Raw genomic sequence first — 25,092 nt, forward strand, 5'->3', positions numbered from 1 at the left:
GCACCCTAATGTTTGGGACATTTTAATGTTGTGTAAATGAAAGTAGTCATGTTTAGTACTTCGCATATCCTTTGCATGCAATGACTGCTCGAAGTCTGTGATACTCACCACCATGTGGTGAGTATCTTCTCTGGTAATGCTCTGCCATGCCTGTATTGCAGCCATCTTCCACTCCTGCTTGTTTCAGGACTAGTTGCCTCAGCACAGCTAGTTGCCTTATCTTTAGTATAAAAAACTAATGTGAAACTGGATTCAGTTTGGGTGAATAAGAATTTTCCAGTTTTTGTCTGGCTATAGGATGAAGTCCCATTCAATGAGTTTGGGTGCGTTTCGTTGAACTTGAGCTGATAAGATGCTTCTCTACGATTCAGAATTCATTCTGCTGCTTCTGTCAGCATTTACATCATCAATGAAGACAAATGAGCCAGTGCCTGTGACAGCCATACATGCCCAAACCATAACACGCCCACCACCACCACAGATGAGGGGGCGTGCTTTGGATCTTGGGCAGTTCCATTTGGCCTCCATACTTTGCTCTTGTCATCACGCTGATACAAATTAATCTTGGTCTTGTCTGTCCACAAGACCTTTTTCCAGAACTGTGCAGGTTCTTTATGGACTTCTTAGTGAACTATAACCTGATCATCCTGATTTGCAGCTAACCAGTGGTTTGTATCTTGCAGGGAAGCCTCTGTAGTTCTGTTCATTAAGACATCTGCAGACATTAGTCACTGGTAATCAACTGTAGAGGTCTTAATTGGCCTACCAGGCCCATTGCAATTACTAAGCTCACCAGTGCTTTCTTTCTTCTTAATAATGTTCCAAACAGTTGAGGTTTGGCAAGTGCCTCTGACTGTTTATTCTTATTTCTCAGCTTCACAATGATTTCATTGGCTTCCATTTGTATAACTGTGGTCCCTATATTGACAAATGCCAATCAAAAGCCTAAAATCAAGACTAGATGCTGAAAGCTCTCTTATACCTGCACTTAGGAAGTCATTAAACACACCTGACTCATCAGAAACACATTTGAAGCCATTTGTCCCAAACATTATGGTGTCCTGAAATGTAATGGGACTATGTATAAAAAGTTCTGTCATTTCTACATAGTAAAACTAAAATGTATAAAAATACCCTTTAATAAAAGCTGAGAATGTGCACTAAACAACAATAGTTTGACTACAAATCCACAGTTGTGGACTACAGAGTCAAGTCAAGAAAGGATATGCTATGTCCCAAACATTATTGAGCTCACTGTAATTCTATGACATTAACAAAAATAAAGAGGAATAGGTCTAAAAAAGGTCCCTCACTGATTCAGACAGATAAAGGAAACAATAGATGCCTTGTTAAATCACCTATAGTTTTCTGGAAAAGCAATAAAACAAAGTTTTTTTGACCTGATCAAGGCTACTTCCTAGCTACAATGCTTACTAGCTGAACAGTTATCAATGTTATTCACTGCTATTCAATAAATGATAGAAAGTATATATATATATATATATATATATATATATATATATATATATATATTCTTTGTTCGTGTGAAATCATAATATTGACTGAATAATTTCCTCAGCATCAAAAGGTCATGCACTACAATTTCAATGCTGTTTAGCTTCATGAATCAAAGGAATAAGAGAACATTGGCTGTGGTTCCAAATCTGCCTTGTCTCAAAAGCGAAACTTCTGTGGTTGTCACACCATTTGGTTTGTGATCTTCTTGTTTTAGTGGAAAGGCAGAACCAAGACATTCTGAATAATCTGTGTGTACCTCCAGTTTTTCTGAAATCTCAGGAGTTCCATTAAAACCGAAAACAAAATATGCAGAGGATAACACTGCCTGCCTGAAGGAACTGCTCAGACTCAATAGTTTCTCTCCCCATGTAATTAGCATCAAGACTAATGAGGAACGCACCAAGAGGCCTAATGTTACACTCAATCAACCTCAATTGCTTTAGCAACTGCAAAGATGCTGTATAAAATTCTAATGTTTAAAACTGGCCTGTGCTAGTTTAAACATGGTAGGCTACGGTCAAGGAGGTGCAATTTCCTGCATCCATAAAGCCATATTGGTTTTGTATTGCATCTTAATCCTCCAGATTCATCATACCCTCTACTTCTACTCTTTCCTGTCCTCAGAGCTGTATTGTCTTTGCTTATAAATACATATTCAGTCCTCTTGTCTTTTGTCTCTTGCTTTTTGAATGATCTTCTGTAAACACTTAATCAGTGCAGGAATCCAAAAACCAATCAAATAAACAAAAAAACAAACAAACACACAAAAAGAATGAAACAAAGATTACTCCTGTCTCCAGCTGCAACCGTACTCAACCACATGGCCTTGCAAAGAAAATTTCTGCACTTCAGTTCCTGTATCGTAGGAAGAGCCTTAATTTACTCTCATTACTGAATTTGTTCTGACTTTGAAATAGACATGATTAGAATTGATTGATCCCTGAGCTGCTAGAACAGCACTGATTCCTTTGGACTTTCTTTTTCTTGAATTCACAGCTCGCCAATGGAAACAATCCCCCCAACACTGAGTAAAGCTATTTGTTCCCAATCCCTGGGTCTTTTAAAATGACAGCGTGTAGGCATTGCTTTGATTCCCTCTGTGTCACCTAGACTGATCATGAGAGACTGGGGTTTTAATTAGGCAGAGTAATTCTACTGTTTTTCTAATTATTTTCACTTCATTAGCATATGCCAAGTCTAATAAATAATTTATTGCTGATTGCACCAATAAATGTGAAGCATGCATGCAACACTTGTTCTTATTTGTGTTGTTTTGTATATAACCAGAAGCAAACCATACATGTTCCATATTATCTTGCATATTTCAGATTTTTTGCTTGCATTTTTTGCTGTTGTAGCTTGTCTGATTTGAAACAATGTAAAGGAAAAAAATAAAAAAATAATAATAATAATGGAAAGAATTGTGTGTTGTCTAAGCTGGATCCGGTCTCCCTAGGTGAAAATGCAGATTAGACAGCACGCTTTCATGAACACATCTTTGGAGCATTTGGAGCTAATGAGAATGAAACAGTATTAATGTGGCCAGTCTGAGACAGAGTGGGCAGACCTCCCAGAATTCTGTGAATTTCCCTTTGTAAAGAGAAAAATCTTGGTTGTGAGCTGAACTAAGAGAAATTTTAACGTAATTTGATTTTTTTTCTACAGGAAATCAGACAGGAGATGTGGCTACATTTACAATCTTAACATTATATAATTTAATTGAAAAGGAGACAGCCTTTCTATCTTTAACATTTGGATATACTTTTCTGCCGGTAAACATAATTCCTTCACTGACATTGTTCACAACAAAATTAAAAGTAACTACCAACATACATCAACATCAATGTCACTGACATAAAAAGACTGCTGAAAACATTATTTTGTCATTTTCAATTGGTGTGAAAAAATGTATGAATCTAATTCACTTTGATACACGCAGTCCCACTAGACCACTTTATAAGGGTTCATTTTAATTTGCTTAGAAAGTTATAAGCAGTCAGGTATATTTTATAATTACCTTTCATCATATGACATGAATTCTAATTGAAGCTAGAAAATATTTTCACTTTTAAATGGTAAAAATGATCCCCAAGAAATTACATGGCTCAACATACTCAATAGTGTCGTAAGCCAATAGTGTTTGCAGAGAATATTCATACAGGTAACGCGTGGTATTTTCAGTACAGCTGTTTCAGGTTTGGTTTCTCATTAAAAAGTTATCTGTTCCTTGAAGTAGTCCATCTATTATAAAAGCTGCCATCCTCACCACTGCACTGAAGGTGCAGGTTTAAGGGGCATAGGTCTACTGTAAGTCCCGGGTGGAGCAATGCTGTTCTACCATAGACCAAAGTACATTGCATGAACTACTTCTGGTAAATATCCAACTGTATAAATGCACAACATGTAAAATGCAAGACAATGACAGCGTTGGAGAGAAGTTTAACTACATCTAGTTGAAATAGTAGTTTAATTTTGCAGCAGTTTGCTGGTAGTTCAACTGCATTCAAATCTGGGTAGTGGTTGTAGTACTTCAATACTTTGAGCAGTAGGAACTACTGCAATTTTGACCCCTTTGACTCAATACCACCCTCTCTCTCTCTCTTTTTCCTCTAATCCTGATTGGTGAAAAGCATTTCACTATAGCTGCCAACTGTCAACTGCCAATTGCAGACATTGCTGGTTCTCCCAACTGAGCATCATGCCTGGGGAACATGTTAATGATAATTTTTTTCTAATTTCTTTACAAAATAGTTTGAAGTACATTATTTGAGTATTTGTAGTTTTGCAAGCTACATTTCTCTTTAGGTAGCTTTGCTGCAGTTAAGATACTTTCAGTGTGTGAAGTAATTGCTTGTTCGTAAAACTACACTTTAAAAGTAGTTGCCCCATTACTGGACACTGTACATATACTGTCCTGATCAGGATGTCTGTGTAACAAATATTCTGTTAAACACATACACAGGTTTAAAAACCAAAACAATTCAGAGTGATGATGTCAGTGTGGGTGCCAGGATGTCATCTGTCTCTCATGCTTTCTCTTCAGATTTTACATGTGCTGACAGCCCAATATGAGGTCTGGGACAGGACATGTCCTCAGCCAGTTGTCAGGTACATATTGCTGTCACTTCCACTCTGCCTCTCCCCCAGACGTGTAAATTTACCTGTGCTTGGTGTCATTACCAGGACTTTGATGCATTTGGGGCCTTACCAGGGCTAGTCTTGCTCCCGAATGCCTTTCTTCACCTAATCTTTATTTTTGTCACCACCTTGCCCCCCTTGATTTTCTTCTTTCTCACTTCTATGTCGATCTCTCCTTCTCTCTCTCTCCTTTGATCCTTACCTTTAAATTAGTGTTTCTCTCTGCTAGTTGTGTCATTCTGTGGTTAGGCATCTAGTGAAGTAATGCTATTACATTTCTCTGGAGGAAACGGACCCGACTGGAAAAACCTCAGTAATCTTCCAAATGAGTGGAATGGCCGTGCTCCTGTCAGAGGGCAGGGCTATATATCCTCACAGCATCTATAACAATGCAGAACTGGCTGGAGAAATATCGACAAGGCGGTAAAAAGATGAAACACTGGTGACATGCCCTTCATAAAGCGGGATTTACAACGCAGTGAAGACCAAAAAGGTCAGCGCAAGACATTGGATGTCTGCAGCTCTTGGCAGCACAGTTTCTGTGGCTTAGCACAGCAACAGAAAAGCCACAGAAAATCATCTGTGCCTCCTCCCCCCGGACTTATTACCAGATAGAGACCATCTGGCTTTTCCCAGGTGTTGGTATGGAAAGCCAACAGTCCAATATTCCACATTGTATGCCTAATGAAGATTACAACCCAGTGAACCAATTGTGAAAATGCTCAAAACCCCCCATTCTCTTCCTACAAATGAGAAGGAAATGGATCGAGAGAATGGAAAAAAATGTTATGGTAGAATGCGCTATGCTCTGCTGTGATGCAGCTTTATCTTAAGTCTGCAAAGGGTTCTGGGAAGTTAGAGAGATGGAACTGTGGGTAGGAGAAAAGCAGTCAAAGTTTAGGGCTTTGGAGGTGTTTGAAACTGCACACGTAGCAGATGCGTTTCAATATATAACTTTTATAGGTCAAGCAGCTCAAATGTAACCCATACATGCGCCTAATTACAACATCACACTGCTTCTAAGATCACCTTGGGTGTGAGGGTTAAATATTAATCTGAGGGAAAAACCCGTTGTATTTCATAATTTACATTTTACGACTGCTGTTCACTGACAGTATCCATACTATGAAGATGTCTGAGATACAACGTGGCTAAAAGAGACATGAGATATGGGAAAAACAGGAGGCAGCCAGCAGAACCTTGCATTGCATTGCATTGACACTTACTATCTCCTACTACAAGGACATATCCAGACTAATACATTAATTAATAGATGCACCAATAAATTAATGCAGGACATCTTGTGTACTGGGTCCTGGACTCCAGATTTATACACAGACTGACCATATACTGTAAAAACATATATCTAACAATGGCAACCCATACATAGAAGATACCTTAGAAGGTCACATACCATGCAGGTAGGGAGAAATAGCAGTGGTAATAGTGGTGCCAAAAATGCCATGCTATATTGCATCAGTGACTCTGGTAAGTTGCCCATGCAAACATCTACAGCCATTTTGGTATGGACTGTGAAGCAAGTTTTCTCAGTTTTAAGTCATTCATAGTCAATATGGTGACCACTGGCTGGACAGATTGCTGGACATATTATCTTTCCATGCCTCTGACCACTGGTCTCCTTGATGTGAAGGGATTTTGAACATACTTGGTTAACAGCTGACTAAATGAAAGTAGATGAACACTTTTTATGAATAATCACCAAAATGTCTTTTGATAACCCCAACATGAATGTATTTAAAAAACACAAAACCTTTTCAGTGCGCTTTGTAGAGCACTCCCCGTGGATATCCTACTTCAGAAATGACTTCTATACAAAGTGAAGTGCTCATTAACTTTTATTCATATTGGTTCAATACACCCCCGTTATCTCTGAACAGCTTTTTTTAGACACCAATACTGAGTGTAAATGGATGAAACAGTCGCTTGATTGCATTCTGTATATCCTGATTTGTATGTAACATCTTATTTCCATATTCTTGGGATTCCTGTCACTTAACCCGCATCACAAGGGTACGTCAAGGCAATGGGACTCCAATGGGATCAGCTGCAAACCATGCCACAAAGGGGACATGCAGTTGTCTGATGAAGTTATAGGATGTTGACTCTAATCATCCCTGCCTAAAACGTGTGCTTGGCTTTGTAAATCAAAGAAAAAGAGGCAGAATCAGACAGCTTTGAGAATAGCTGCCATCCTTTAGACTTTCACCATCTCCAGTTTACCATCAATATTTAAGCTCCAGGGAGGCTGATTCACAGTGATTGCATACTGGGCCCTATAGACTGCAAATCAGAAATTCAAGCCTGAGTGTTGCTGATAGCCGACTAGGACTGGGAATCTGTTGTGGTGGGATTCTGTTATTTTAGCTCCTCCAGGGTGAGTTCAGTATTGCCTGGGTTCCTCAGGTCGCCAATATTTACATAGAACAACCAGATATAAGCATATATTCACACAAGCACACACATGCACACACACGCGCACACACACACACATGCACACACACACACAATGAATAAAGTGTTGAATGCCTTTAAAATGCAGTACAGGGTGACTTCAGTCAGATCATTTAGAATCTGTGTTCATATGTAAGTCCCCAAGGCCATTAAAAATTGCCCGGTGTCGGGGGTCTAATCCCCGTTCTGTGACACTAAACCTGGCTCAGCACGTACCCTGCCCTCTCAGGTATACGGTATCATCAACAGTTCCAGACTGCTAGTTCCAGCACTCTGAGGACACAGAGCAGTACTTAATGACACAGGCAGTAGTGACATTAAATTGGGGCTGTGGGGCTGGCGGTTGGGGCTGGAGATTGTGTGATCGGAACCACTGTGTGACAGGGGAGATGAAAGACAACAGAACACAGAACACTCATTTTCAGTGATACAGCGGAATGGTTCTGCTGCAGTCACCCTGTTCCAATCCTTGTCTTCTCACCTTGGTTTAACACATTTTCCAAGTCCTGTGAAATTAAGCCATCATGCCTGCATATTATATATGTTCGCTCTCAACATCAGTGGATTTGTACGGTATTAAAAATGCAGTCTACAATTCGCTTTGACCAATTCCTCCTGTCTGTATGTACAGCTTAAGGGTCAAATAAAAATATAATGCAGAATATGTATGAAAACTCCACCTGCTATATTATGATCAGAATAAGCATGGCTTGGCTTTGAGGAGTTCCTGGTCGATGTTTGTTTCTGCTTTGTTACTGCCGTCCGCTCATTAAAAATAAAATGAGCAAAGGTTTTAACTGCAATGAACTGAACAGAACAATGTTCTTGCAGATTCACCTGAGGGATTTAGGTTGAAAATGTGTTGGTGTTGTGTCATGTACAACATCTACACAAGAATACACACTGTCTATGTTATAATTATTCAAACAGAAAAGATCAAGAAGTCGATTAGTTGATAAATACTTGTTAGTGATAAATCACTCTTGAGAGACAAGCCAAAAGCCTCCAGCTGTACAAAGTGCCTTCTAAAATGGGACTATGGGCCCACAGGGTTCTCTGTTTATATGGTTCCCGCAGTAATTAAATTGCTACATTAAGTTACACTAAGTGCATTACATATCATTACAATCTATTTACTGCCCAAGGCATTCAAATATGATTAATCATTCTTCAGTGTGGTCAATCACATAGGTACTAAATAACAAATGCACATGTAAGTGTTGTCTTGTAAGGAGGGCTATACCTGCTCAGGGTGCTTGGGTAGGCTACCTGACCTTCCAAATGACATGTTCAACTCTACAGTTTGTTGTATGTCTCATCAGGACAATATGTACAAAATAGTATTATGGTGTTTCACTGTTTACATTACATTACATTACATTACATTACATTACAGGCATTTAGCAGACGCTCTTATCCAGAGCGACGTACAACAAGTGCATTAGTTCAAGGTGCAGAGGTGCAAAAGAAACACACTAGAGTGAAGTAAAGATCGTAGTGCCAGAAGTGACCACATAGATCAGGACTCCAACCCTGTAGAGTAACCTGTTCAGCAAACAACAATCCTGCCAAGTACAAACTAGCACTGAAATCACATTGCCTAATCAGAATCAGACAAAAAACAAAAACAATCCTGCCAAATAAAAACTAACATAATCGTATTAGCCTAACTAGGTACGTTTGAGCTAAACTATAGGCTAGGGAGGGGTGGGGAGAGGTGCAGCCTGAAGAGATGAGTCTTTAGTCTGCGTTTGAAGGTAGTCAGATTCTCTGCTGTTCTGACCGCCACGGGGAGGTCATTCCACCATGTTTCAAACATAAAAATTAACTGTATAAATTACACAGTTGCTACAGTATATGCAAGAATAGACCAACAGGTAAAGCCTATACAAAGCAAAATTAATCTCTGAGTATGGATATGAAATACAAAATATACATTGTATAACGGTTCCAAGGCTAGTGTTTGTTTCTTTCAGAATGTAAAATGAATTAGCATAATAAATGTCATTATCATGTGTGAGAGAGACCATGCTGACACTAAAAGACTTGTCTGTAGTTTACAGGAATACATTTTTAGAGATATAAAATTTTTCATGTTTTTATATCCTGGACACTGGTTGCAAAATTGGACATTTTTAGTGATATAATTCAGGATACAAAATACCAAGTGTTATATTTAGAGCAAAATATATGTAGGTGACTTAGTTGATGCGCCAGTCTTAACGACTACTTGTATTTTTATTTATTTTTATTTTTCCATAGATTGCGTTGTTGCCGTTCTCGTTGTTAGTGTTAATCAGTTTAACCACCAGGGTCCAGGTTGAACTATGCGGTTGTTCCCTGTACTTGGACCGGTACTTCTCTCTAGGGGTTTCGTCATACTTGTTCCTGGTTATGGTTATACACTTTGTTGTACGTCGCTCTGGATAAGAGCGTCTGCCAAATGCCTGTAATGTAATGTAATGTAATGTAATATATAATTAAGACACAATTTGGTTTTAGAAATGATGCTTCAGTTTATTGTAGTGCGGCAGCTTTGGCTTTTGGTAACTACCAGGTAAAACTATTGATATATAAAAAAAAATAAAATAAAAAAAAACATTTACCAAAATCCATTGAATCCAGATTAAGGTCATGTTGAAAAACCTAAATATTTATTTTACAATCCAAAGAGAAAAGTCCAGAGCATTGAGGACAGTTCCCAATATTGACAAAGGGTAAAACAGTATTCCAACATTACATTGAACAGATGTGGTTCAAGAAACTTTTTGACACACTGGCTCTGCCAAACACACATCACTGAGCTCGGCTTCACTTCCTAACGTACGGCAGCTGGCCTCGCCTGACACACCAGAATGGAAATTCCCTCTCTCGCTCTCATGTAATTCCCCAAACTAAAGCCAGGTGGTGTAGAAGGCTAGACATGGCTGGACCATAGACATGTACCTCCACGGCCAGAATAATAAAAATAGAAATAGGCCAATGAATTAAACTTATAAGGTGGCTCCAACAGTTTACTATGTGTATCTTTCAATCGGCATATAGTAGACTTAAATAAGGATGAGGGGCATACATCCACACCAATATGTAGGCACCACTAGATCGTATCCTCCAATAATTCTCTTAAACCCAAACCATGCTTTGTCCCATCATTTTATTAATACCACAAAGTGTTAACTGTTTGCACATTGCCTCATTGCTCCTCCAGCTAAGTTTATTGTCTAAGACTTGGAACAGGAATAGTATAATTTATTCCTTGACATTATATTTTCCTCCTTTATTCTGTACAGGCACCACACATGCTCTGAATTTTTGGTACAAATCTGCAAAATTCCCACTTTAATCTCCTGCTCTCAGAAGTAAATAACAGATCTTATGCTTCTACTACGTACAGTGAAATCTAAATGCGTGTGAAGCATTTATTGCCAAGTAAAAATTTCTTCTTTCACTAAAGCTAGCTAATGTTAAGTGGCTAGCTAGCTAACATTAGCTGTGTGCATTCAATCATAGAAAAAAGGTTACCACCTAATCCAAAATTTTAATTACCAAATTAATCCATTATATGAAAAAATAGGTTTGTCTAAGTCAGAGATTTCAGGAGTCTCTAAAACAAAATGTAGGGTAATGTAGCAAAATGTGACAAGGTAGCAATTTTCAAACCCACATATTCAGTGTAGCCTACAGTGGGAAAATAAATAATCTAAAAAATAATTCCACACTGGCTGGCCTTTAATTTGTTCTCAGAGGACAAAAGTGACTGCTGTCGCAGTGCCATTTGTGTCTCTCAGTAATGAAGCCAGAAGTCAGGAGAATATATTTACAGTCGGGAACAGAGTTTGAGTCAACAGACCGTAAAATTTCATTAAATAGACAGTGTTGTTGCACTGTTTGATAGAAGCACTGTGCTTCTAATTTACTTTAAGTGACCATTCCTTAAAGTGATGGCCATGTTAGGCAGCTCAGGCACAGACCGTCTTTGATGGATCTCTGCATGTACATAATGGCACTGCGTGTGTGTGTGCGTGTGTGTGGCTGCACTCATGCTGAGGTGGTAGGAGCACTGGTAGCCTGTAGGACAATGCTCAAATGTGTCCTCATTAATGTTGACATTAAAACCTACCCCCTTGTACGTTTCCGTAAATCTTTTTGTTTTTAAACTTTTAAACATTAACAACTTTGTATAATTTTTAATGGAGACATAGGTTTTCATATATGCAGAAATAGGCGCGTGTTTTCTGGAGCTTGGAATTACCGACGAAGTGTGTGACATAAGGCCTGGACACTGGTTGCTATTCCAATGCGCGTGTGTGAGAGTATTGATAAGCAGGCGATTCTGTACGGTTGGAAATTCATTTTATATTTTCAGTTACAAGTCGACCGATTTCCTCCCTAAATTGACTGGGCTGCAGAACTATCAACACAATCATGAAGCCTACAGAAGCAACAGAATCATGGTTCCTAAATCGACCCAGTTTCTTTTTTAGATCCGAAGGTCAACCAGAGCTTTGAATGCACAACAAACGTATTGACTCAATCTAAGCTATTTTCATGTACAGAGTGCTTCAGCATTCATGTGCATAAACTTGTTTTAAGGAGGTTAAGTCGGTTCAATTTAATGTCTTACATATAGAACAACACGATACCGCAATATAAAATACAGGTAACAAGAAACACAGGTAGCTTACGGTTCAAGTACGTAAAATATGTTAACATTAAACACAAATATAAATCCGAATTGTCATTCTTTCTCTCTTACATTGACCATTAGCCTATATATGTTTCTACATGTTCATCGCTGTTTAGAAAGAACTAACAGAATAATACATTACATAAGGACGTTGCGATCGAATTCAACTGAAAATCAATAACAATGAGCATATTTAATGCACAAAATCTATTCCGAATAAATGTACACATTTGAACATGTTTCGGTTGTTGATAGCATACGTTAGTCTTGCTTGAACTCTCTGAATTTTTAAAATATAGGATATGAGCTGGGTAATTTTAATGCATTTACGTTGTGTTAAGTTGATCTCGGTACACCAATGTAAACTTACCCGCATGAACCAAAGATACACCGAGACAGCTCAGGAACAGCAGCGTAGCAGATAAAACTGTTTTCTCCATCCTTCAACCAATCTTTACATACTGCTTGGTGAACGTGAAATCCCATTTACCCTGAATAGTGTATGTAGAGAGACCTAGGCGCATGCATTCAGCATTCACCGCGGTTGGCTCTTCCCTCGTATTCTTGCCTCGTCCGAAACGGCTTTCAATCTCAACTCATGGTCTTGCCGCAGAAAAGCAACAGCAGGGTTTTCAAAACCTTGGACAGCGCAATGAGTCCCACATTCGACAATTGCGCGCCACACAGTTTCCTGTCCTTTTTCCCACACTCCTAGATTTCAGAGAATCATACCTCCGAGAACCAATTTAACGTGACGTCCAGGTGTTTTTTTTTTTTTTTTTCTGACACAGCAATGCCAGCTACCGCGAAGCTTGCCCTCTTTGCATCTGTGCCGAAAGTCTATTTAGGGAGGCGCACTAGAGAACTATGCTGCAAAATGAAAGGCGCTTCTGCTGTCAGGCGTCGTAAATCCTGCCCATTCAGTCTGCGCGAGTAACAGGCGATTCGAAACGATACTCACACCGAACTGCCTCGCTGCATACTTTACGACCTGTCATCATTCCATTGTGTTGGATCTATTTCTACGGATGCAACGTATCACCTATATTGCAAGATATTATTCTTTGAGAGTGACCTTCGGAATGTACTTATTGTACGTCGCTTTCAGCGTCTGCAAAATAAATGTAATGTAAAATAGTGTAATGCAAGGCTTACGTTGTAAGATATTAAATTAACATTTGTGTTAAATTAGGCATCTGGTATGAACTTAAGCCGAATGACAACATGTCTGAACATATCTGAAATTTAACCGCAATGTTATCTCAGCGTCAGTAAAATGAAATCGACTGGTAGAAAATAGTACCACGTAATTGTTAACACATGACATTGAACAAAGCGTTAGCACTGCTGTTTTGGTTCGTTTTTCCCGCAATGCCCCTGTATTTGTATGGAAAGTAGGTGGGTGTACGTTAGGAAGAATGTTGGAACAACGTAAAGTTATATGAATTCTGGTGAACGACGACCATTGATGAATGATGGCGTCTGCACCCCAAAAAAGCCCCACCACATTTGGCTATGAAGACAACTTTCACCATGACCATATGGAATCATGGAATGGTCATAATGGGGAAAGAAGAGATGAATACATTTTGGGGTGAGAACTGAAGGGGAGTAAAAACTAGGTTGGTACTCTAGTAGATTGGGACAAAATGACTGTGTATTCAGAGTTTGAGCTGCCATGATTAATGTCTTTCCTTTTACTGTAAATTTTTCTTTTTTGAGCATAAATTTTTCTATTTTGGCATCACTTTTTTACTTTCCACCATGATATTTGTTGTGTAGCTCTGTCTGCAAATAATTCAGCTTGTGCATGGATAGAGGTCTTTCACATTATAGGGTACCTGCCCTCCATAGATATTTGTGTGTGTGTGTGTGTGTGTGTGTGTGTGTGTGCGTGTGTGTGTACTTTAGGCAGAGATGTGCGGAAGGAGCTCTGTGTAGGGGAAAGTTTTTTAAAATTCTTCTCAATTTAGCATCCTGGCTGAATCAATATAAGGGGTCGATTAAAGTTGTGTTTCCACATTGGGCCTGGCTGCTGATTTTTATTAAAATGTAGACTATTTCATAACCCGTTTAAATCCCTGATCATTGTAGCTTTATGCTCATTGTCAACAGTTGAGATTATAAATTGATGGCAGCTATGAGATTCTCCATCTGTGCAAGAGGAGACTAGTGGGAGGGAGTCTGGTGCTGTACCATGCACTGAACCTGGCCGCATGCTATGAGCACAGGAGCTGGTTAAACTGTTGGCAGCAGAGCTGAGATTTTTATGTGATGACCATATGGACAATGAAATGCATCACAGACTTCACCACTCTTATCCTGATGACAAAGGGGATGCTCGTCCAGGTGTTTGAAATCACAACAGTGTTGTACAAGAACGAAAACCTCCCCCATTAAAACCTTAACAATATGGCAGATTCTTGAGGTTTAGTGGTATAATCAGGGTGAAAAAAAAAATCTTTGTTTAAAAACTGGGTCAAATCCATGAGTATTTAAATGGTTGATTTTGAATATTACAATGCATTTATGTGTTTGAAGTGTTTACGAATTCAACCAGCTAAATGGTAGTGTGGGTGACAGGTTTTAATTTTATTACATAAACAATATGGTTATCAATTTAAATTAATTGAGATGTCATGTCTTTGGGGAAAAAGGTTTTGATCGTGCAATGTTGTATTGTTTGTTACTCTACCTACATTAAGTATACAAAAGTGTTTCAAAACGCATCTACAAATTAAATACTCTGTGTTAGTAAACACCACATAAAATCTTAAATAATGTTAAACAGATTATATATCATTTATTCAAAAATTTTCTGAGCATATTTCCAAACACATTCAAATGTTTAAACAGAGAACACAGGGAATCACACTGAGACACTGTGGGTCTCATTTTCAATGGGGGCCTGATTATAAAATGTTAAATGAGAAAATAATAATAATAATAAAAATAATAGAGCAATTCCAGTCAGTCAGAACATTTGTATTCAAAGGTAACCAGGTTATTGATCAGGGCCCTGAATTGGCCCATGGTAATCAAACAGCTAAGCTTTAATGTGCACTGTAACTCATTCCAGGTATGAAAAACACTATATCTAAATGCTGTTTTACCAAATTCAGAGTAGACTCGTGGCACCTGGAGAATTAACCAGTCCTGAGAGCGAGTCTGATAGGCTCCAGCTCTCCAGCCAATGAGAGAAGTAATATAAAGAGGTAGCTTTTGGAGAAGTGCTTTATATAAAACAGGAACCAATGTTGATCCCTTCTCTGATACAGGGAGAGCCAGCCCACCTTCTGACACAGCACACAACAATGAGTACAGTATCTACTGCCTGTGATGTAATGACAGGCCAGATGATATACAGAGCCTAAAGGCTTAAAGGTGGAAGCAGCTGTGTGTTTATATATCACACCACCACAATCAAGCACTGGAAGGAATGTTGCCTCAACAGTCCTCCACCTACTGTTAAATGAGAAACTATTAAATTAAACTATTAAATGAGAAACAAGATCTATTTCTGTACAGGAAACCAAGTCTTACTCATGGTTTTTAAAATTAATTTACCAATAGGGTCTTAAAAGTTGGGTTTCCATCAATCCAAGTACCCAGATATTTATAGTGTGAGACTCTCAATAAGTGTTCATATCTGCAGATCAGTAAAATCTGTCCTATTAGATCTGGTTTAAAAAAAAACCATGGATTTAGTTTTATCTATATTTAAAACTCATTTGAGATCTAAAAGTGCCTTCTGTAAAGCACGATTAAAAAACGATTAATTTCAGCGAGGTCGCGAAAATGAATAGGAGTGAATGGAAACCGGAAAGCTGGGACGAACAGCACTGCCGTTAATGGTCAACAGGGACCACTGATGTTGCTAGCATTCACGTGATGCAAATACAATGGGGTAGGCTCAACAAAATTACTTGTGCTATACAAAGTGAAATATCTCTTTATTAATTTAAGTATGAATTTGACCATAGCCAGCTATAGGGTGTTGGGAGATGGGTCTTGAAGCCTGCAGCACTCACTGCATGTCTGCAAGGTTGGTGGCATCAGTCAAGAGCAATGCGGTATATTTGTGTTGCTTCTGAGAAGTGCTGGCCCTAGTATTTGAAGGCCCTGAGCAGGACTTGATTCAGGCCCCCATCAACCCACCCACTCCCTAAAAAATATATATTAGAATAATTATGGGGGCCCCTGGGTGGGGCCCAAAGCAGCTGCTTATGTTGCTTATTGGGTCAGGCCGACTCTACTTTCTGAATTATCCCATGGGAGCACGCTTTGTGTTGCCTCTTCCAGGTTTAGAATGGAAAAGGTATTTTTGGCCTTGTTTTTCTGTACCATCCTGTTCAGCCTGATCGTATCTGCCCTGTGGGTAAGATTGAAGGTCCGCAGCTGTAGGATGCATTTGTGCTGAACTGGTGTATCAGCAGTTTAATCTGGGCCTCAGGGTGAGTGAATGTTTAGATTACATCCCACGCCTCTGATGCTCCACAACCCATCTACAGTCAGTAGACCCAGAGCTGTAGCACCTGAGGAAAGCTTTTTATCAACTCACCTGTGTAACTGAGCAGAGTATGCACACATGGTCATAAACGCTACTTAGGCCTACTGGAAAAGAAACATGACAACAACTCAAAGAACAAACATTTCAGCCAACATTTGTTCTTAACTTAGAGTCAAATTGAAATGACACACATGCACACGCACACAGACACAGACACAGACACACACACACACACACAGCCTTATAGCCCATTTATGAATTTTCCCTTACTGCAGCTAAAGCAGATGTGGAAGGACTTGTTTCAACAGCCTCCTGTGAGATGGCTTGTTATATCTCCTTTATATTATTTATCAAGTTATTTCTAATCTTCAGCCAATCTGTGTGGTACTTGCCCTCAGGGTGCCCGAAGAAGCTGTAGGGTTGCGTCCCAATATTCAAGGAATTTATCCTCCTCTCCCCAGTTCCCCGGAAACCAATCAGTGTCCTTCCTCCCTCCAGTGTTCAAATATTGGAGGAGACAAGCACAGTGCACAGAACTGTATGAGCAAAGTGGCTTAAAACCTCCTCTCCTGTACTCTGCATATTTCAGGGTAGGAGACGAGTGGTAGTGGGGAAGTGAGGAAAAGGAGGTGAGGAGTGAATAGTAATGGGACGCACCCTAGAGGTGCATTTCAACTGCTTGTTTTTTCTCCTTTCCTAGTGTGATAGGCCAAACAGGTGAAATATGTGAAATTGACGTCTGGAATCACAGCCTGCTGGGAGTCAAGGTCTGCTGGATTTCCTTGTTACTCAGAACTTGAATAGCAGAGAAACTGATCCATTAAAGTAGTTGATTACACAGTTAAACTGTGTCACCTGGAGAGTGTTTTACAAATCAGGATTACGGAGTTAGCTGGATAACTGCACTGAGGAAAATCTGGAACATGGACTGAAGTAAAAAGAGCTGTTCTAAGTGCTACTTATCCAGCAAACTCAGTAATCTCGTTATGCAAAATACTGCCCAGGTTTCTTGGGTCTGAATCAGTCACTGATCTTAAAGGCATACTATGCAGGATTTTTTAGCCTTGCTATGGTCCTGAGTTTACTATCAAAGAAGCCTCCATCATCTTCAACTCCGCCCACTCAACCAGTACCCCACATAACCTAGGTAGCTGTAGCTGTGAAATTAGTGTCATGAAATGAGCGACCAGGAGCGACAGCAAGAATGCAGATTTGATTATAGCTTAATTCTGTTATGTTGAAAGTGTAGCTTAATTCCATTATGCAGAATGTAATATTGTTTTTAGCGTCCAAGCTTTTGTTTTGAAAATATTATCCTTATTGTTGCTAACAGATAACATTACTTACAGGTCCAATAGAAAACCAGCCAAACCCGTGTCACTTTTCATCCCCTCTGCAAACTTCAGCTGACACCACAAGGAGGAACAATTCCAAGGTTACCTCTAGTTCTTGAACGAGCTTCGCTGTATCGTTGGTGCTTCCTCTGAAACCTGATCCAAACCCACAGGTTCTGTAGTCACCCCCACTCCTCCCCACACAGAAAACAGTGGCACGAATATCAACATCACGGACAAATTAAAAAATAATAAATATTGGCAATGGTACATTCTGCAAAAGTGCATAAAGGCAGAGAATGCCAGTGCATCATAGATATGCCTTAGCATGGTTATTTTATAATATTGTAATGGTAAAAATCCTGCATAGTATGCCTTTATGGAAAAAAACCAAAACCCAGTAGACTCCGTACCTTTCTAGGCCAGGACTGACTATCACTGCAGTAAAAAAGAAAAATGCATCCAAAGCAGGGGTGTCCAGTCTCATCTGAAAAGGGCTTGCGTGACTGCAGTTTTCTGTTTTAGCCCAGGCACCTGATTCTACTTAAAGTCTTGATTGAAAACCATGGTTAGTTAATTAGATGAATCATGGATTATTTTTTATTTATTTTTTATGCCAGTTAGATGTTATATAACTTCTCTCATTTTTAATGAGGGCATTTCCCACTGCTTCTAACAAGACCTATCATGCCCATGTATGACCTTTTAAAATACTGCAGCATATCCACGGTAGTGAGTAATCAAACTGAATTTAACATGTGAGTGTCGTCTGCAAACAACACTGTTAATCAACATTTGCTCATAATTAGTCCCAATTACTTTATCAGCTTACATTATTGAGGTGGTGCAAATGCAATAATTGTTTGAGAAGAGGCTTGGCAAAGAGACTATCGTGACCTCTAGCTGGTGGAGGACTGGAGTACAATGCGAGAAAATAAAGGAAAACCAAGTGGCCCTAGTAATAACACTAGGACTGTTATAAATAAGGTACTCTGAGGTATGAGACAGAGAATTACTTTTGAGTAATTGGTGGTTTGATTGATCGTTCACGTGGCTGGAATCTCTAGATTGAGCACAGAAAAAAGGGGAATGAAGCCACCCTTATTTTTTACCCTACTGGCCTAACAGTTAAGCCCCACTTAGAAAGTTATTTTATAATACGGATGAAAGATTTGATAATTCATAAAAGGCAATAATACCATGTGCATTTGGAATGGGGCTATATCATCAAATCTAGTCTTCAGTGGGCTATTATGCAAGAGGGTTTTCAGGCGAATTTCCTTAAGTGATCTGAGCGGTGGAATTGGCAGTCCTGGGAGAGAGATTGTCCTCTAGGCTGAATAAAAAATTTGCAAATGCTTCCAGTTGTGACGTCAATGTCTTTTCTTATATCCCCACAAGGGCACCCACAAGAAGCGTTCTGCATGCTAAGGAAGCAATTTCATATACAAACACAAGACTAAAATAACTGCTTGGAACCAAATGACACGTGGAAGGCTGCAGTTTTAGTTGTGTCATTTCTGGCTTCTAAAGCGTCCTATGCTCTGAATCAATGCATACTCTTTGTATTCCTCTGCCTTGCTCAGGCTCCAGTGTCCCCAATTAAACCCAGAAAAACAAAAAAGAAAAAAAAGATTTTCAAGATTTAATGTTCAAATGTTTCATGTTAGAAGATATATAAAAAATATTCTCAGAGGACTGAATTGAATGCTAAGAGCTGACTTCGATGAGATTTATTATGGACAAATTCCTGATTATTGTTTAAAACCTGTGTAGTAGAGACACTGCTGATTAGTCTGTTGGGTTTTCAACCATTTCCGATCCAGGGACCCCCAACCAGGCTCAAAGGCATCCAGGGGTGCTCATAGCCTTGCATAAGACCCCGATTTGACAATTACAAGGGGTGAGGGTGCAATCACGAACCCCCCACCATGGAGTCTAACATGAAGTCTAAATGGGAAAAATGACAGCATATTGATTAAGCATGGGTTTTATCAACAGTATAGACATCTCTTCCTCATTGGCACTGTTGCTGTGTTTGCTGTTTTTTGTTGTTGAAAGAAATATGTCTTCCCATTTTAAATACAGCACAAAGCTCCAACGGCATCTGTTTGTATCACTTGCATCAATATGCCATTACCTGAACAAGCCCATCGTCAGAAGTTCTTGCTAACAGCTTTGAGGAAATAGCCTGTGCTGGGTAATGCAGTTATTATTATTATTTTATTTTCTGTCTGTTCCAGTCCTGTGGTAGTTGGGCTACAGTATATGTAGAAATGATAGGAAATTATAATTCCTCTAAATAATGGGTGAGCAACCAGAACGTCCTACTTAACCCACTTAAAAAGTAGAAACGCTTACTAGCTTGCTAGGAGCAAACTATTGAACAACAAACAATGTATATGTGTGTGTGTGTGTGAGTGTGTGTGTCAGGGCTGGATCCAATGCCCCCCAAATTTTCCTCTGCCCCCCCAAACTTTGCGGATAGCTAGCCCTATGTAAAAACATGAGGTTCACGCATGGTCCCTTACATATGAGTCAGTCGTTAAACATTGGAGATTGCATATGCATATTATTAATGCGGTCTGCTTTATGTATCTTTCAATAAGCAAACTCATCTCAATCATGGTTAGTATGCTTTAGTTGTACAATAGTCTGTAATAATATCAAATGTAACCTATATGTCCATTCTACATATATATTCAGAAAACATATTGTTTAAACTATTCAGTGAAATAATTTGTGGTCCTTTCGTCGGTACTAATGGTATTTTCTGACATGCAAACATTGCTGGGAAATATGTCTGTGTATGTTGTCCAATGTCAAGAGTGGATTTGTCATAACTGTTAGCTAGCTTTGGCGGTAAAATTGTAACGCCAGCTAGCTAGCTGAGGAAAAGAGCAAAGGTGAGTCATAGCTACTGTACAACTAAGCGTATCAAAATGCCTTATAAACACAAATAGTGGATCCCAGAATAGAGATAACGTCATAACAACCACAGTACCCTACACACCTCACCGAAGGTTAATGGATGATGTACAATACGCATTTTCGCAAGTAGACTGAAGTGTGTGTTCACAATCTCAGTTTTAAAACATGCCCTGAATGACAGCAGTTTAGCAAGGAAAGGTTGTAGATATATCCGTGATCCAACAGACTTTTTGGCTATGGCTTTTTTACAAAGCCATCCAACTCTGACTTCGTAAGAAAGCAATAGCAAAAAATTTCGTTGGCTCTTCTTATCAGTGGAAAAATGCAGAATCCTACGTTAACGTGACTTCTGAGTCTGATACTAACCTCTTGACCACAAGCACATAATTGGGCATGTGCATAAAATTAAATGGAAAAGAGTAGCTAAGCAATGTAGGCCTGTTAACTGTATGGCACACACTGTGCCTCAAAAAAAGCCCCCCCCCATTCACAGCAGTCTAGATTCAGGACTGGTGTGTGTGTGTGTGTGTGTGTGTGTATGAGAGAGAGGGAGATGTAAGATGGAAAAAGCTAAGCAGAAAGAAGAGGGTAACAGGGAATGAGAAGAGTATAATCCATACTGCTCAGAGCATAGGTCTTCTGTGTCACTGGAGTTCCTGTTCTCCACGGCTAATTTGCAAGCAGCTGACATAATCACATTTTGACCTCCAAGAGTATGTATTATCCGGCCTTTATTAATTACTCTTTGGACCTTGTCCCCTCTGACATGGAAGACTTGGCACAGATGTATGCCATTTCTGTACTACATCTATGCTGTCGCGATGGGAGCATCAGCAGGTTGGGGCTGAGCAGATTTCTGCGGACCATGATTTGGAGTTGACAAGTGAGAGAAAGGTTACCCTCTCATCAGTGAAAAAAAGTCTTTGTAAACGATTCCCACTGTGACATCAATTCAGCCTTTTACAGATTTTTCCGGAAGATGTACACAAAGACAAGCTTCACCGAGGAGTCAGCAAAATGTCAACCGCCATGACTGCAGGCCATGTGTGTGTGCAGCTGTGTTCCCTCTGCTGTGCTCCTTACTATTCCACCCCCCACACCCCCCTCCCCACCACCACCACCACCAAACACCCCCATCCCAGCTAGCTCCTCAAGCCCATCCCCCCTTTCCCTGACCAGCTTCTGCACCGCTCCGATAAGGACCGAAGGACTCAGGGTCTTGTCACTGTCTCATATCTGTTCACCACACAGGAGGAGCCATCGCATAGTATATTTATCGCCTTGGAGAGGTTGGATGGAAGGGAAGGCTGGGTTCCTTTAATGAGAGCCTGAGGCCTTTAAGCCAGCACTGGTGGGTGGATGTAGCGATTCTTCTTCCCTGAGGAACAGGGCCACCATCTCCACACGAATCACTGCTTTCTGTTCCAGAAAATCCCACTTCGGCCTGCATAGTTTCATATATCATTCATGAATGAATGAAAATTCTATTGGCCGGATTTTAAGCTGATTTGTTTAAATCCGTATTTTGCATTTCAGACCAGAAAGCACTCACATCTTCTGCTCTATGAATCAGTCTTGATGGACTGTTTGTCAAGTAAATACCAAGTAAATTGTGTTGCAGGGCATAGCAGATTATAACCCTAAATAATTGGTAATAAAATTCTCAAAAAGGCAAATAAATTATGAATAAACAAAAAACTACAATGACCATTAGGGCATAATTTCAAAATATAAAACTTTGCCTTAGTTTTCCATCAGATCTCCATTTATACCCAGAACAGTTGATGTTCTCAAAACTGTGATGCTTTTTTTTCTATTTCCATTTTCAATTAGACTAAATCCTCCCCTTTGGAAAATTACAAGGGCAAAACACTAATAAATACATTGCTTTGTATTAAGTTGCATTTTGTTTTCCACAAATAGCACATTTAGCCTGACATAGCACACAACATTACCTTTTCAATTAAGTACACCAGTTAACGGAACTATTAAGGCTTAGTAACTATTAACTATTAAGGCTTAATAGGCTTAGATTACCCAATAAATCCTACAAGGTGAAAACTGAAAACGTGATATGAAATCCATATTTTCCAAATGGTGTTCCTACTGCTTGCTAATAACATGGTAGCTCAGTGGATGACCATGTGCACATGGTACACTAAATCATTGGGCATAACACACTTTTATTATAGGAGGAAAATTTATCTTTAACCCTTTGAAGAGTACATTTTCAAAATTATAAGTCATTGATCTATAACTCCAATGCTTTCAATTACCAGTTGTGGTTGTTACGTCAGCATTAGAATGTTCCATTAAGAACATTCTAATCACAAATTTGTCATCTTACACATAAAAGGGTAAGATCAAATATGTTCCAAAAGCCTACTCTTCAAAGGGTTAAGGAGTGATTGTCAACAGTTTGTGGTCACACAGGAACACGTGAGATGGCAGTAGTTCAGGAAGGATGAGAGAATCAATGCATATTCATAAATGTCAGCCGTGCCCTATGAGCCCACCTCCCCCCTCTGTTTCTCCTTTGCTTCAGTGATGCCTGCAGGCAACCACTCATAATGGGTTTACTAAACACTGCAGTGTTTGCACATAGGCATTAAGGTAATGACATTAGCATTTTTTTCTATTTTAATTGCTGATTCACATTTTTATTTATTTATTTTTTGCAACATATGATCCAATAGTGTGGGAGATGTTGTTATTAAATCACTCCAATATGGCAATACAATACCATGGATTCATAAGTAGAAATGGTCCTAATGAATGTTTTGAATTATTGATTACTTCACACCAGTGAATATTACCTTGTGAACTACTTTTGTCAAATATGGTGGCTGGATACATTGTATATTATTATGAAGTTTTATTATATGCACCCACAGTTTGATTGGGACATGGCAGTGAAGTTCATTGATACATACTGTACTGTATATTTCGCAGTATGTAACATTTTGTGAACAAATGAGTGGTACTCAATATTTCAAATGTCACATGTTGACATGATATTGAAGGAACTTCCTATTATCCATTTACAAAACAATTTATTATTTAAGATTTTTAAAGTTTGAATTGCACAAATATTTGCTATTAGGAGATAGATAAGTTTGACATATTTCAGGATTCTGAACTGTATGGTACATTTCCTATAAAACAGTTCTCAGTCACAACTTTTTCTTAAACTGAATTTTTTTGTCCCAACTGGAAGAAAGACAATCAATTCAGCAACGATTGTCAATGAAGAAAAAGCAAAATCAGAAGAAGATGACGATGACAAAGATCCTTCTCTGACCACAATATATTGATTGGATTCTGTGTTATTAATATGAAGTGTTATGATATAGTTTTCATCAGATATTGATGCAATTGCATGCAGGTCAGTGTGCTGGAATCACACGGTCCTTTGAATTTGCCATCATTCTGCGAGAGGCTGACAGTGGCCAGCCTGCGGAATGCTGATACAGCCACAGAAAGCCATTAGGAGAGCTTCACCCTGACCACACATTTAATATCCTTCAGGCCACCAATCAATCTCCCTGATAGGAGAACAACTGTGGAGAGATGTGTAAAGAATAAGAGACAATGATAAAAAAATATGGGGTATAATCGAGGAAAGAGGACAGAGGGGGACAGAGGACAGACAGAGAGAGAGAGAGAGAGAGAGAGAGAGCACTTGCACTCTCAGACTTGATGAGAGCTGGTCACAGATCAAACACAGGGTGAGTTTGATCAGGTGGTGAAGAGCTTAAGTGGAATGAAACTTTACACAGAGGCACAAAACCCTGGAGTTTGGGCCCGGCCACATCACTAAATCTGCGCTTGTTTTCCCTTAGACCATCCCCTAGTGTCTGCGTACTCACACACTGCATGCCAAGTGAGGCTGAACTCAAGAGTCAGTATTCAGAGTCAGCACCGTGGCGCCCAAATGGGCCCCGGGTCTCCCCTCAATGCTAACAGAGATAATCTGGGACTGACAGCAGCCAGGGAGGAGCTGGCACTGGCAGGAATTCAGAATAAGGAGAGAGGGAGAGAGAGACTGAGAGAAAGAGGGAGGGGAGGGAGAGAGAGAGTGGGAGGGAGGGAGGGAGGGAGAAAGAGAGAGAGCTACAGTGCATTAATATTGTTTGACATAGCATTTAAGGAAAATAACAGTATCTGGCTAGAGGCTGCACTGAAGTGGACAGCAAATGTGGAAAATTGCCTCTTTGTTCATGGGGTACATATAATTACTGCAGTAAAAGACATGAGACATTAAGGCTTGGGGTTTTCATGCTGAACAGTAAGCTAAGGGCACTTGTTCTCATCAATATGTGCTTAACCACAATCTATATAGCTTTCAGCTTTTCAGTTGAATGCAAATAAGGAAACAAGAGACAAAAGGTCAGCAGCCTTTGACAAATAACTGCAGTCTGATGATGAGTGTCTGTGTCTGTGTGCGGATGTACGTGTGCTGTGTGTGTGTGTGAGAGAGATAGTGTGTGTGTGTGTGTGTG

General features: G+C 39.5%; 1 protein-coding gene across 2 annotated transcripts in view; it reads right to left on the bottom strand.

Moving 5' to 3' along the window:
- Window positions 1-13,039, bottom strand: part of LOC118233292 (fibronectin type III domain-containing protein 5-like) — a 33,122-nt gene extending 20,083 nt beyond the window's left edge. The window contains exon 1 of one of the 2 annotated variants that reach the window (XM_035428828.1): window positions 12,186-13,039. In XM_035428828.1, coding sequence (XP_035284719.1) covers window positions 12,186-12,255 — 70 coding nt within the window. In that variant the 5' untranslated portion in view covers window positions 12,256-13,039. The remainder of the gene's footprint in view (window positions 1-12,185) is intronic. The other variant, XM_035428827.1, reaches the window with a different exon arrangement.
- Between the last annotated feature and the right edge of the window lie 12,053 nt (window positions 13,040-25,092).

Source organism: Anguilla anguilla, chromosome 8 (assembly GCF_013347855.1).
Source record: "Anguilla anguilla isolate fAngAng1 chromosome 8, fAngAng1.pri, whole genome shotgun sequence".
Classification (NCBI taxonomy): Eukaryota; Metazoa; Chordata; class Actinopteri; order Anguilliformes; family Anguillidae; genus Anguilla; species Anguilla anguilla.